At 56.1% G+C, this 14975-nt stretch overlaps 2 protein-coding genes across 2 annotated transcripts; both read right to left on the bottom strand.

Annotated features, from left to right (window-relative positions):
* Positions 1-991: 991 nt before the first annotated feature.
* On the bottom strand, positions 992-3557 carry FOXD2 (forkhead box D2). Its single transcript, XM_015870487.2, is given in 5 exon segments — positions 992-2506; positions 2508-2560; positions 2563-2602; positions 2604-2633; positions 2636-3557. Coding segments are annotated over 5 exon segments (1335 nt in total). The 5' UTR covers positions 3356-3557; the 3' UTR covers positions 992-2014.
* Positions 3558-12592: 9035 nt separating this feature from the next.
* FOXE3 (forkhead box E3) lies at positions 12593-14331 on the bottom strand. Its single transcript, XM_032446091.1, has one exon. The coding sequence runs from the start codon at positions 13983-13985 to the stop codon at positions 12819-12821; it is 1167 nt and encodes a 388-aa protein (XP_032301982.1). The 5' UTR covers positions 13986-14331; the 3' UTR covers positions 12593-12818.
* Positions 14332-14975: the final 644 nt, after the last annotated feature.

Genomic DNA, 14975 nt, shown 5'->3' with positions numbered 1-14975 from the left:
ACCGCTCCGAGATTCGGGGTGGCACACATAGGGGGAAGGAGGAGGAGGGGGGGGGGGAAGAGAGAAAAAGGACCGCCGCCCCTCGGCGCTGCCACACAAAGCCCCGCACCGCGCACCGCGGAGGGCAGAAAGGCCCCGAGCGCTTTAAATCCGCGTCCCCACCGCCAAGCAAACCGAGCGGCCGCCTCTGGTCCCTATCAATAAATTGGGGAGCGGGGAAAAGTTGGAGATGTTTCTTTACTCTCTTGAGTTGTTGCAGAATTTCGGCCGGGATCGAGTTTCGTGCGGTCATTCAAACGCTACGGGGCCCAAAGAGACGTGTGTGCTTTTAGGGGAGGGTTGGGGGGGGGGGAATAGAAGGGGGGTGGGAAGAGAAGCTTCCAAGTTATTTTCCCATGTGTCAACTTTTCCAATCAAAATAAAGGGAAGAAGGGTCGGGAAGGAGTGGGGGGAAAGAGGAAGAATCTCCCGGGGTTGGAGCGGGGCACGAAACAAAAAAAATCGAACGAAGAACTGAAAAGAAAATGCAAGAGAAAAATCAAAGAGGAGAATGGAAGCGGCTTTCCCGTGCGTCGGAACCGGAGCGGGGAACCACCTCGCGGCCGCTATGGGGACGAAGAAGGAGGGGGGATGGGGTGAAGAATTAGGGGGGGAGGGGGGTGGCCCAGAGGGACGGCAGTAACCACGGCGGCTTCGGACGGCGGACGGACCCGCGGCTGTGAACGCACAGAGCAGCGCCGGCTGCGGGACCGGGCCTGGGAGGGGGGGGAGCGGAGCGAACGGAGCTCCGTGACAAAAGGACATCGCAAAGAACCATCGGCATTCTGCTGCTTGTTGTTTGGTTGGGTTTTGTTGGGTTTTTTATCTCCTTTTTTACCCCTCTCCTTTTAAAAGCAGCTCACAAACATTTATTCATTTACACCAACGGGGTGGACCAAAAAAAAAAAGAAGAAAAAAAGAAAAACAATAATAAAAGCCGTCGTTTTTTTTTTTTTTTTTTTTTTTTTGCTGTTTCTTTTTTTTTTCCACATCGAAATGATTCACAGATTCTGTCTCGATCAAATAGATGTGATGGATGAACAACCAGCGAGGAGTTCCGCTCATCAGTTCCCGAATAATCTATATACAAATAATTACCGATACACCAAAAACCCACGCGAGGATGGGGGTCGAAAAAAGGGGGGAGCGAAAAACAGGGAAGAGGGGGTGGGGGGAATCTCCGAACTTTGGGACCCGTCGGATCTGCTTTCAAAGTACATTTGAACGTCCCATTGAAAAAGAAAAGAAATAATATTAATAATATTAATAATAATAATAATAATAATTAAACCGCAGTCCTGAGTTTCACCGACTTTTCTTCTTCTTCTACGTACACCCTCAGAGGTGCCTTTTAAAGCCGAACCCAAAGCTTCGAAGAAAATAAAAAGAGGATGGGGCCGGTGAAACATTTGCTCTGAGAGAAGGGGAGAAGCGAACACACACTGGGAGCGCGCATAGCCCGAACCTCAAACCCCCCACCCCACCCCCCCCCGTGCATTTTCCGCTGTGATTTTGGGACACCCGAACCTCTCAGAGAAAATATTTCGGACCTTCAACCCCTTCTTTGCCCCCTTTCCCACTCCCCACAAACGCTGGTTACGTTACGGCCGCATTATAAATACGCTTTGGCGCTGGCGGGGTGAAATATGGTTGTTGTTTGTTCCCCCCCCACCCCTCCTTTCCTCCTGACTAATTATTTTCATTAACACAACGAACAAACAGATCCGGATGCCACAGAGCCTGGAAATAAAATTACAAAAAAATAGATATATATATATATATTTTTTCCTACCTTAAAACACAACTGGAGGAGATTGGGGGGATGGGGGGGGGGAGGAAGAGGAGAGCGGAGAGAGGGAAGGGGAGATTTAAGGGAGAGCTGGGAAGGGGGCAGTTTGGTTCGCAACTCTCCCTTCCACCTCCACCCCCACCCCGCCACCCCTTCTCCTTTTCCCTCTCCTCTCCTCGGCACGCTTTAAAAATGACAGCTGCCCACGTTTGTGATTTTAGCGTTAAAGTTCTGAGCGGGCTGCAGGAGCGGCTCGTGGGCCAGGCCGCCGTGGGGCTGCGATGGGGCCAAGGCGGGGCTGAGAACGGCCAGGAGTTGAGCCGGGGGGCCCGCCTGGCCCGAGGGGTAGGGCGCGGCGGGTGCGACGCTGGGGTTGGTGCTGGGCGGCGGGGGCACGGCCCCCCCGATGATGTTGTCTATGGAAAAAGAGGGTCGGGAGGGGTTGGTGGTGGTGGTGGTGCCTCCGCTGCCCGCGGGCGTGGGGTCCGGCTTGAGGGTCTGGAGGAGGGCGGCGGGGAGGGCCGTAGGGCTGAGCTGGGGGTGGTAGAAGGACTTCCTGCAGTTCAGCTCGCCGCCCAGGAACGAGGGCAGCCCGGAGGCGGCCGAGAAGACGGAGGCGGCGGAGGGAGGCGGCGGAGCCGGTAACGGGCAGTGCGGAGCCGAGAAGGGGAAAGCGCCCGCGGAGCCGCCGCCGCCGGGGTGGTGGTGGTGGTGCGGGGGGGCCGGGGGGTAACCCTGCAGCTGCAGGCCGTAGTTGTAGCCGTAGGGTCCGTAGGCGAAGCCGGGCAGGAAGGCGGCGGGATCGGCGGCCCCGGCCCGCAGCAGCAGCTCGGGGTGCGGCGGGTGCAGCTGCTGCTGCCGCTTGAAGCGCTTCCTCCGGCGCAGGAAGCTGCCGTTGTCGAACATGTCGGCGGACTCGGGGTCCAGCGTCCAGTAGTTGCCCTTGCCCGGGTTGCCGGGCTCCCGAGGGATCTTGACGAAGCAGTCGTTGAGAGAGAGGTTGTGGCGGATGCTGTTCTGCCAGGCGGGGAACTTCTCCCGGTAGTAGGGGAAGCGGCCGCTGATGAACTCGCAGATCTCGCTCAGCGTCAGCCGCTTCTTGGGGCTCTGCAGGATGGCCATGGTGATGAGCGCGATGTAGGAGTAGGGGGGCTTCACCAGCGGGTTCTTTCCCCCGCTGCCTCCTCCGCTGCCGCCGCCCGCGGGCGCCTTTTCCCCGGGCGCTGCCCCGCGGGCGCAAGCGGGTTCCGAGCCGCCAGCGGGGGAGAGCCGCTCCGGGGACCCCCCCATGCACGCCTTGGCGGCCCCGCTCCGCTGCAGGGCGAGCCCCAGCGGCCCGCCGCCCTCCTCCTCGTCGTCCTCTTCGTCGTCGTCGTCGTCCTCCTCGTCCTCGCTGTATTTGCCCCCGTCCTGGGGCGGGCCCACCACGTCGATATCCGCGTCCTCCACCTCGGAGAGCGGTTCTTCCTCCGGGGAGCGCTCGGACATGATCCCGCAGCCGCCTCCGCCGCTGCTGCCCAAAGTCATTGTTGTGCGGCCGGGGCGGCCGGGGCCGGGCTCCCCCCCCCACCTAGCGGCGGTTCCCGGGATGGGCCCGGGGCCGCGCCGTGCCGGTGGGGCTGCGGCCGCCGCTGGGACTCCGCGGCCCAGAGCCGCCGCTCCGCGCCCCGTTCGCTGCTGGCAGAACCTCGGCGGGGCTGCGGGGTGGTGGCTGCGGAGGGAGGGGCGGCGGAGGGGGCGCGGGGCGGGGGCGGAGAGACGGGGAGCGCGGAGGCTGGGCAGGGAGCTGGAGAGCGGCGGTGACAAATAATAGTAATAATGATAATAAAAGGAAGGGGGGGGGGGGGATAAAAATATATCTCTGATGCTGGGGGTGCGGCGGCGGTTGCTTTGGGGGGAGGGGGGGGAGAAGGGGAGGGACGGAGGGAGAGGGAAGGGGGAGGGCAGGGGTTGGAAGGCGCTCCCCCCCTCCCCACCCCTCCCGAGCTGGGTCCGGGGGCCGACGCTTCCACTCTGTGCCTCCTGCGAGCGCTTCTCGGGCCTTTATACGGCCGTCCCGGCGTCACGTGGAGCCCACCGCAGCCCCAGCGGGGACCGAGAGGGGCTCCCAGCCTGCACGGGTCCCCTCGGAGCGCTGCCCCCGGCCTCGGCGATGCTTTCGAGGAAAGGTGCTGTCCGCTCCCCTAAGCCTTCCCGCTCCACCCCGGCTACGGCTGTAGGGAGCCCTCTGCTCGCCGGGGCCGAGCCCTCAGACCTCCCTGTGTGTGCGTGTCGGGGGGTGATTTTGGGGTCCCAGTCCCCCCCTTCTCTGCTTGCTCACGTCACCGACACGTCACCGAGAGACAGCACCCTGCCTGGAAAGACGCCTTTCCGAGGGCACCCTCAGGGCCGCTGCCACCCGGCAGGTGCGAGGAGCGAGCTGGGACCTGTGGCGACTCAGCCTTCCTCCCCCAGCCCACCCAATCCCCCCCAAAGCCGCAGATCTGTGCCCCTTCCCAGAGCAAAGCGTTGTGGCCACGTCGGCGCGGGGTTGGGGACACGGACGGGACCACCGCATTTTCCCCGTCTTTACTGCGAGTCGCTGTCACACGGGTTTTCCTTTCGAGCCTCTGCATTCCCGAGGGCTCTCCCTCCCCCGGGAGGTGGGATGCCGGGTTGAGAGAAAGGGGATAGTGATAATAGGATGTCCCCAAATCCTTCGGGTATCACTTGGAAGCCCGAGGGGTCCGGGATAACCTGTTCCACTAACTATTATTTCAGCTCTCGCATCCGGGGGGCTCGTGGTGCCCCCCTCCAAAAGCTGCGCTCAGCAGTGTGAGAATCTGTGGTGATGGATTGCCGCTCGCTGCTGTTAACAGGTGCGAGCATTTGGTGATAAAATCTCCAGCACTAATACCGGGGAGCCGGGCCAAACAGCTGCGCGGCCCCTCTTCCAAATGCCGCTCACAATAATTACTCAAACCCTAACGATCAAACCCTAACGACTCCGTATACCGGGGCCGGTACCGGATGGGTACCGCGTCCCCGCAAGGAGCCGAGCGCATCCTCTGCCCTCGCAGTCAGCGCTGCGCCCGGGGTGGATTCATCGAACGGAGGGAAAAGTCGGTGCAGAACGGGGCTGAGAGCTTCTCCCGAAGGTGGGAATGTGTCCTGAGAGAGCTTTTCTGGGTTCTTTCGCTTTTAAACCGCTCTAACGCTGCGTTAGCAACTTCAACTCGCCCCTCTCCTACATGTACGTACGTACATCGATGATCAGTCTCCCCCCATCTGACGCTGCGAAATGCTTTAGGGACGCGGCATCTCTCCTCCCAACCCCGCGGAAATGCGGTGGGGAGAACAAATGGAAGAGAGCGGGGAGGGAGGGAAAAGGACCCGAGCCCATTTCCATTTTTATTAAGTAAAATAATAGTTATGCCTCCCCTACATAAACGAAAGTGTCATAAAAAATTCCGAAGCAGCTGCCAGAGATTTCGACCACACACACAACGGGCGATTGAATTTCCACTCGGTGCGATCCGGGGCAGAAAGGAACCGTCGGGAGCTGAGAGTTGTGCCTCTATGGGGGAGGGCTGCCGACGGCGAAACGAGAGGGCACAGAGAGCAACGGGCACAGTGGGTACCGCCACCCCCACGGCTCTCGGCTGCCCCCAAAGCTCCGAGCCCCGAGGTTGGCACCGCCCGCAAAGACGGCGGAGGAGTCCCTGTGCCTCCATCTGCGCCCGGCTTCTGTCTGCAGTGCCGCTATTCGCTTCGCTTTTGTCACGCAACATCGGCCGAGGAAAGCAAATTAAAACGAGGGAAAAAAAAGAATCTAAAACGCAGCCGTTCTGAAATTAAGAAAGGGAAAGACTGGGTTGATATGAAGCAGCCGCTGGGATTCGGGGCATCCACAAGCGGCTGCACACCGGCTCTATGGGCTCTCCTTGTGTCGGGTGCGGAACGCTGCACTCCTCCAAAACAGCGACCCTACGGATCGACCCCAAAAGGTCGTCAGCATCGCACAGTCCCCACGCGTGCAGCGGTGGGAGGGATTCCTTCTGCCTTCTTTTCCTTCGGCAGGTTATTAATTTTATCTGCTCTCCTATCCGAAATACTTAGTGACGGATGGCCCATCCCGTCTCCTGTTTTAATCCCAATTCCTTCACATCTCCCGTTAAACTGTGCTCTCAGAAGAGCCTGAGGCCGAAAGCTGGACGGTCCCTAAGACTCAATAGGGAAACAAGGAACAGCCGAAACGCGCCGAAGAGTTTATTTTTCCTCTTAATGGACTTTCACTGCCGGTCCCTCCTGCCCTACTGCAGCCCCCGTGGGCAGGTGGCTCCCCGCAGTGTCCTCGGGGTCCTTGTCCCTCCCCCCCCAGGCTCATCTCTGAGCCCCCACCTGCTGCCAAACGGCACCACGGGTTTTTTTCCCACGAGGCAAAGCTCATTCCTTGCCTTCCCCCCCCCTCTATTTGCCGGGTACAGGGAGACAAATACATTAGCGTGGCTACGAGAAGTTCCCGGACCGGCCCCGACAATGGGATTTAACGAAGCAAAGCCCTGATCCTACACTCTATGTGGGAGGAGCAGCACCGGGCCCCCCAGCCCCGCCCTGCTGCTGTGGGCATCGAGGGGCTTCGGGTCCTTCCAGACGGGTTGTTGGTTCTGCAAGACTTAATCGTTGTTGTTTCTTCGGCCGGGCAGCATCCAAATTCGTTTATTTTGACGTGAAGCGCATCTCTAAGTCCCCCAAGGCTCAACGATGGATTTTTCTGTATTAGCTCGTTATCAAGCTTGGCTGACCTCTAACTTCTCTCAAAACGCGAACAAGACAGACCTGCTGCTGCCTAGGCTGCCCCAAGGGGCTCTTTTTCCACTTATGTGATTTCCTTTGATATTATTTCTCTCCTTCACATAGCCAAGGCTCAGAGCTTCTCTACTCCCTGCAGCACAGTTGTTATTCCCAGCCCCGTATCACCTCAGCAGCTCCCAGCAAAGGGAGATGGGTGGAAATGGCAGTGCCAGGTGATGCCAAACTCCCCCAGTTCCAACTTCAGGGAGCGCTGGTGCCAAATGCTTCCATCTATCCCCGCAGCACTCAGATGTTCACACACCTTTATTATGTATTGGGATCTGAGTTTAGGACCTCGGCTTTGGACTTAGAGTTTGACAGCTTTGTCTGCTGCTCTCTTTTCATTACTGATCCCATCCCACACGGACCTGAAGCCCACCAGGCAAGCTCATAACACCCGATTGATTAACTCTGCCTTGGGGTAAGCTTTTCTTTGCATACTGTTCTTCAGCAATCCGACATGAAAAGAGATGGATACACACACACAGCTCAGAGGAGCGCAGTGATTTTGAGCCATAAAGCACCAGGTGCAATTTTGAGACTCACCAAATCCAGCTCTCCTGGTTGCCATAAAAAACACATTAGCCAAAGGCTGATGCATGTGGAAGGCAATTAGACTCTGGCACATGGCAGCATGCACAGAACAGCCCGGTGACGGTGCCTACCGCACAAGGAAAAATATCCCTGTGAAAACAAGCCTGCTAAATCATTTCATTCTTCCCTCAATCCCCTGAAAATAGTAGGAAGGATTTTTGGGGGGGTAGGGATCCATATGGTAGGGAATCACATTTCCCAACAGTGGGCACACCCGTGCAAGACCATATGGCCAGGTTCACATGGCTGTAATAACCTGTGATGAGGTCTTGTATTCCAGGTTTCCATGTTAGCATTTTGTCATCCCAAACATGCCCAGGAAACCTATTTTTCTTTCTTTCTGGGTGTTCTTTGGGTGTGGGAGTATCCAGCAGTCCTTATATAGAGATGAGGTTGGGAGGAATCTTATACATGATCGGTCCTTCACATACACATTGACAACTACTGATCTGCCTGCAAATAGTTCTGTAGACACGTTTTGCCTCTTGGCTTCAGATAAGATGACCTCAGCTGGCAACTGTAACACTGCTACTGCACAGGTTTGATTTCCTCTATTCCCATGATGGGAAGGAGCTGAATAAACAAAGTCTGAAGTCTGCAAAGGGAGGTGAAGCATCTCACCAAAGGCCTTGCAGAGCAGCAGAACCCAGGACCTTAACTTCATCCACTTATCCAGCAAAGGACGGCCAGGCAGAAAAGAGGTTGTACAGCTGGTGGACATTTCATCAGATGCAAACAAGTGAAAATATCAAGGCTGGGAGCACCAGAACAGCCTGGGGCTGAAGCTGCACTGTGGTCAATCTTAGTTCTGCTGCTACAGCACACAGCTGTGATGGGTGCCAATGCCCCACTGTTTCCTCACCTCACCACAATGTCACCCTACAGTCTGGCACTGCAGGGGGCAGTTCTCCATTTCTATGAAATAGGTGCACAGTAAGTAAAAGGAATATGCAAGAAATCCATCCCTGGCAGCTCCAGATCATTGTGATCATCCCTTGTGCTTTTCTGTACATCACCAAAAGGAATTGCTGTCCTAAGCTGAACAGGGGACGAGAGAAGGAAAGCTGTTAATGTGCAGAAGGTGAACTCAGGGCTGCTGAAGGGAGGCTGATGTTTCACATCTGGCTTTACATTTCTTGAAAGGACCTGATTTCTGCTCAGCATCACCCATACAAACACATCCCACTAACCCAGTCTAAATGCCAACTTACAATTCCATTCTAAGAGGGCAGAAAGTAAAATATCCCACTGAAAATACATTGCCTGGGTCCAGCAGGGCAGTGGCTGGGCTGCAGCTGGGGATGGGAGTGGGATGAGGGCTCAATTCTCTTTGTCCCCTGGACCAACGGCAGGCTCAGGACCCTGCTGCACTGCAGGCTGCAGGCTGCCGGCACCGCTCGCTGTGCAGAGATAAGCGTGCCATCTAGAGGAAATCCCCTTCATCGCCAGGACTGGCAGCTGAAAATTATCCAATAAAGGATAATTAACCTCTGGCTTTGGAGAAAATCCTCCAGCCTGCTCTGGGCTGTTGCACAGGCACGTCGTGAGGGGCTGGTGATGTGTTGAGGTATTTCAGTGAGTGCTCCAGGGTAACCACTGTTCCCTCCCCATGGCTGCTGTCACAAACACCCCCTGGCATGGGCATTTGGATGGGAAGATGGAGAAGGAAATGTGTTATTCCCACACTCCATGCACCTGCCTGAGTCTGGGGGAGGTACAAAGTGGGCACATAACACAGTGCCTGTACCATATAATGCCCTCCTGTGGCAGCCAGCAGCGGTCCCAAACCCAAGAGTGAGCATGGCTGCTATGGGCACCCTCGCCATTAGCATTTCTGGATCTGGGAGATGCAGTGGGAGTCTATTTGTGGGGGCAGCAGCACCACAGGTCTTGCACCCTTCTATGGTCAGGGTCAGCCCCACTAAAGACCTGTATCCCAAGCACACAAATCTATCCAGCCCTAAAGATAACTGAAAAACTTTGATCTAGATCTGAGTATGGGGACAGATGATACTGCCCATTGGGAAGCTGTCTTATATAAATGGGGAAAAGTTATGGGGAAACCTTACTCTGCAGGAGAAGCAGGTGTATGCTTATGCAAAGAGAACCTGTGTGGCACTGAGTTGGTGCTGTCCCCACACCTTTCCTGCCTGCACTACTCCTCACCATCCACATGTTGGCATCCCCACACAGAGACAGATTTGGGTGTCCTCTGCCTTGAAGTGGGTAATCTGAGCACTGCATCGTTCTGGAAGCTTATATTTCCCATCACTGCAGAGAGGAGCCTCGCCATAATAAAAATCTGGGCTCCAATCCTACAAACACTTATGCCTGAGCTTAACTCTAAGCACGTGAGCCGTCAAAGGGGACCATTCATGTGCTTAAAATCTAAGCATGTGCTTAAACGTCTGTAGGCCTGGAGTCCATCAGCGTGGGGATTTGTGCACTAAGCCCATATTCTGAGTCATTATCCTTTTCATGTCTTCTCCCGTATTTCAGAAGATGCTTCAAAGAGGAATTTTCAAGTTCTTCAATAAACTTTGCCTTCCCGAGCAGACAGGATTCCTGCCTATTCTAAGGGGCAATTCTCCTGCACCGTATCCCCTCCCCCTGTCCGCGATAATCCGGTGCTATTTCATGCTTGGCCAGACAATTAAGCCCTCTCGCTGCTTGGCTCTGTCTTTGTTATGTATAATTGTTCCAAATAATTAGCCACTATTGCACGCTATTCTGAAACGACTTTGTATTGCAATTATACTTAGAGGGTGAGCATCAGTTGAGGGGGAATCCAAGCAGCAGACAGCCCAGAAAGAGAGGGCTTGGGGAGATGCTGCTTGGAGCTGCTCTGCGGCTTTGGGATCTTGTCCAGGTGTCACCTGGCTGCCACCTCGTGGGTGCTGCCCACAGTGCAGCAGGTAAAGCTGTGCTCGCCGTCATCACCTCCTTTGGGATATGGCCAAGTGACACCACCCACTGCTCTGAGCAATGTCTCTGAGTGAATCCCATCCCCTCTGGTCTCATCTGTGCCCCAAAGCTTCCTTGACACCCTGCTCTATTCCGACAAGGACAGACGCTGAAAGGCCACACAAGGAGCACCCTCAAGTCCCCTTGCCCAGCATGGGAACCTGAGGGGGGTTGGAGGGAGGGGGGGAGCTCAGGGGCTCTGTAAGCCCCCCCCCACCCCGAGCCGGTCGGGAGCGGCTTCCCAGGGATTTCCACTGGAGGTCAGTGTTGGCCCGAGCACGGGGGCTGTCACTCAGGGCCACCTCGCCCCTGTCCCGGGGTCAGCACTGATGGAGCCCCTGGATTTGTTTGTAGAGCGGTCCCGGGGTGGGACAGAAGTGACACATCGGCTGTGGGATGTGATCTGATCATCACATCACACTCATGGAGAGGCTGAGGTCAGGGTGGTGTCGGGTGGTGTTATATAAGGGACCTAAATATGAGGGGGTTGATGCAACTCTGGCCCCCCAAGACACAGAGCTCAGCCAGCCCTGGTTGCCCAACACCAATTTGCTCCAAGCTTTCATTAGCCAACAAAGCCCATCTCTGCTGGTCGCACTACATTCACCACCCATTGCCCATCACTGGTTGGGTTTAAAAGCTCAGTCCTGACCTTTCCTTTTAAGACAGAGAAACTACTGGCCCCCTCCAAGTGATGTATTCACATGGGACAAAGCATTGCATAAAATAAAGTAATTATGATCTAAAATGTCCAACCCTGGGATTGGTGGTGGACAACTGGCAGCAAGCAGACAGAATTGGACACTATTGGTGGACCAACAAGTCCTTCATGAAATGTACTCCTATTACAATCCCAGCTAACGCACTGTTTGTTTGCACCCAACTGCACTCTGAACACTCGGGGTTTCTGGTTCTAATCATAAGAGACCTGAATCCAGCCCAGTTTTCTATGGGCCACTCTGTAAGAAGCCACCTGCGATGGCCCCTATTGCCAGACCAACCTCTTTGGCACCCTTGATCCCAAGGGATCACGCTCATCCCACAATAGCAGAAAGCAAAGAAAGTTTTGCCTTTGGCTTTTTGTGTGGGTTGGATGGGGATGGTTATGCATGTCATTACTTAATGTTCCCTGAAGTCCCTGGATGTTACTAAATAAAGAGCAGAGGATTTCAAAGTAGACTCGGTTTCACAGCCCAAATCTGGGTGATAATTACTCCTGTTCCATTCAAATCCCTCTTTTTCACAGAACACATATACTGAAAAGACACTAAAACAGGCGAAGGGCACAGGTATAAACTTTACAAAGCTTAAAACTACTCTGTCTCAGCACAGCTCATGCTTTACATGACACCTTAATCCTACTCATTTGCTAGATTCACCGTAACTGTAAACAGAGCTTTGAAATGAAAGCTTAAATCCTAGTTGGGATACATTAAGTTAACCAAGAAGACACTCTTAAGGCATTAGTGTAATGACAATCACAATACAAGTGCCAGAGGTTTGTTGCATGGGGGGATTAATATCTGAAGGGAGAAGAAAAGGGGTCTGGTCCCTGTACTTTGTAGCCTCTTTGGCTAACAGCCTGCAGTGAGGGCAGCTGTGTGCTGCTTGTGGGGTGCTGGGGGACCCACAGCTGGGTGCTGTACCCCAACATCTGGACCACACACCAGGTTGGGGTCATCCACTCTCCCCAAGCCTTGTCTTTCTGCTACCACCTGTGCCAGGCTCCAGTGGGCCCAGGACCGAGCCTAGAGAACCACAGCACCACCTGCCCACCCCACCATTTTCCTATTGCACAGCTCCTGGCTCACCCCTAGGAGCCCCCTTGTGCACTACCAGCCCATAGCCTTCAGCCTGGAGAAAAGCAGTTTCTTCTCTCCCATTACACACCAACCCCACATTCATTTCTTACAGCACGCATGAGATAAAGGAACGAAGAGGCACAAGTGAGGGCTCCCAGTACAGGGACGCAATCCAGCAATGGGGAACACCTGCCTCACCACCTGGCTGGGCACTGGGGACAGTCCTATAAATAAAGAGCACCAGGCTGGGCAGTGAATGCACTGGGTTTTAATTGATGCTCTGATCTCCAAACCTGGAGTGCTAAATAGAGGTATGACCTGCAAGGGATTCCTGTTGTGCCAGTGGAAAGGTATAACTTGCAGCTCTCTGGTGACGAAGAGCTCAACTGCATCCTTTCCACAGCCCAGCAGCAATTAGCTCCCATTCACTCTTATATATAAAAAAAACCTATAGTAAAATAGCTTTAAAAGGCATCACTAAAAGTACAAGTCCTGCAGCAGTGGCACATCAGCAGCACAATAATGAGAGCTGAGGAATTCATCTGGTTGGAGCAGGGGAATGGCAGCATTGGACAGGTTATGAGGAAAAGCTTTATTTAAAAAAGAAGTCTTTTCTAACAGTGAAAGATTTTGGTCCCTTTCACCGTGTATATGGGGCTGTGTCTGCACACAGCCGAAGAGCAGGACCCTCATCCCACCCACTCAGTTCCCACTATGGGGACAAGTTCATGCGTTCATCCACGGGATCCTTAAAGCATCCATCCATGGGCTCCTTGGTGCATCCATCCTTGGTCCCATCACATGTACCGCTCCAGGCCGGCGGTGAAGTTGGGCTGCCTGCCATAGGCATTGCTGGAGCTGAACTGGCCGAGGGGGGATGCAGGGAGCCCCAGCAGCTGCTCGTTGTGCTCAGGGCAGGCAGTGGGGCGCACAGTGGGCAGCGCCAGTCTGTTGGGAGCCCCATAGAGCTGTGGGCTGCCAGGTGAGTAGCTGCCCTGCCCTACGGGTAGATGGGGTGGCGAGGCTGCATAGGGGTATGCCAAAGCATTGGGGCCAGCTCGGCTCAGCAAACCAGGGCTGACAGGCTGTGGTTGGAAGCAGGGAGGCTCCGAGGTGCTGGCGGAGCAGCTGGGGGCTAGTTCAGTCCCAGTTAAGCCCAGTGATGGATGAGCCAGCTCGGCAGGTGGTGAGGGCTGCAGGGCCTGCTGCCCGCTGATCAGGCTGTCAATGCTGAACATCCGCGAGTGCTGCGCTGGCGGTGCCACCCCAGTTGCATAGGGATGGAAAACAGTGCCCGAGAGCTGTGGGCTGTAGGCAGGAGAGCAGAGGGCATTTGGGTAAGGGGCAGTGGGAGCCACCGGGCGGACGGTGGGTGGTGGGGTGAAGGCGCTGGAGTTCTGCATGTAGCCGGGGTAGGTGGTGATGTCGGTGCGCTTGAAGCGTTTCCTCCGGCGCAGGAAGCTGCCGTTATCAAACATATCCTCAGCAGCAGGATCCAGGGTCCAGTAGTTGCCTTTCCCAGGGTGGCCGGGCTCACGGGGGATCTTGACGAAGCAATCATTGAGGGTGAGGTTGTGGCGGATGCTGTTCTGCCACTTGCGCGGGCTGTCGCGGTAGAAGGGGAAGCGCTCGGTGATGAAGCGGTAGATGCCGCCCAGCGTGAGCTTCCTTTCGGCGGCGTTGGCTATGGCCATGGCAATGAGGGCGATGTAGGAGTAGGGTGGCTTGCCCCGCTGCACCGGCCTCTTCCTCCGGCGGCCCCCAGCGGGAGGCGGCGGCTCCTCGGGAGGCGGAGGAGGAGGCAGCGGGGGGCTGCTCCCGGTACCTCGCGGCTCCGGCTTCACCTGGGCGGCTGGGGAAGAGCCCCGGGGTGGACCAGGGGAGCCGGGGCTGGCCGAAGCGGCGGGGCCGGCCGCCGGCAGCGTGCACATGCCTCGCAGGCAGGGGAAGCCGGCCGCGTTCATATACGGCCGGAGGGGTGAGGGGTAAAGCGGGGGGGGCGGAAGGAGAAAGAGCCCCCCGCCGAAGGGGGAAGGGAGAGGGAGGGGAAGGGGAAAAGGGGAACGAGAGCAGCGGCAGCACCCGGCAATGGGGAGCAAGGCCCCGAGCTGCTTTGCAATATATAGGGCGGCCGCCCCCCCAGCCCACCCCGAGGGGCGTGCGGAGCCCGGCCCCTCTCCCCGGGGGCCGTGGTGAGGGGGGTGGTGGGGAGGAGGCGGCCGTGGACGGGACCGTTCTCCCACGGGTAAATCCTCCAGCTTCTGACTGGGGTTTTCTTTGGCAGTGATGCCCCCAGGGGAAATCCGCTCCCGAGCGGGCTGGATGATTTTCCGGGGCGCTCGCTTAGTTTTTAATTCATTTCTCCTCCGAGAAAAAGATAACAAAATCAGACGAGTCCCGTCGACCAAAGGAGGGGGAGTTTCATCCCACAGCCGGCCCCCATCCCAAGGGCAGGTAAGCTGCTCCCAGAGCCCTCGCACTGCTTGAATTTCGTTTTGTTTTTTTTCCCCTGGGAAAATTACTCCATCCGGGCAGGGACACAACGGCAGTGAGAGCTGGAGTGCTCTGCTCAGTGCAAGCCCCGGTTCAATTCCCCTGAAGCCTCCTGGTGAGAGCTCCTAGGTAAGAAAACCAGACGTGGATTTTTCATTGTCCCCGTGGGAGAGTGGGAAGGGTTGCACAGAGCTCAGGGCTGCCTGGCAGAGAAGGAATCTTGGGGGTGTATAGAGGTAGGGAGGGAGGTCCTCTCCATCACCGTACTTGGCTGGGGCTGAAGGTGTGCACCACACTCAGAGTTTCATTGGGTTTCAGGGAAAACACTTGGAACTCTTCATGTCAGACCTCACGCTCCAGTGCTGATGGTCAGCTCTGCCCATACTGTGGCTGGGGGCTGCTCTATCAACACCAAAAACACTCTGGGTTTTCATGACATCCTCATCTGCCACTCCACATCT

The sequence above is a fragment of the Coturnix japonica genome, chromosome 8 (genome assembly GCF_001577835.2).
Source record: "Coturnix japonica isolate 7356 chromosome 8, Coturnix japonica 2.1, whole genome shotgun sequence".
NCBI lineage: Eukaryota > Metazoa > Chordata > Aves > Galliformes > Phasianidae > Coturnix > Coturnix japonica.
The sequence above is the reverse complement of the archived record's forward strand: the minus strand, read 5'-3'. Positions and strand labels throughout refer to the sequence as shown.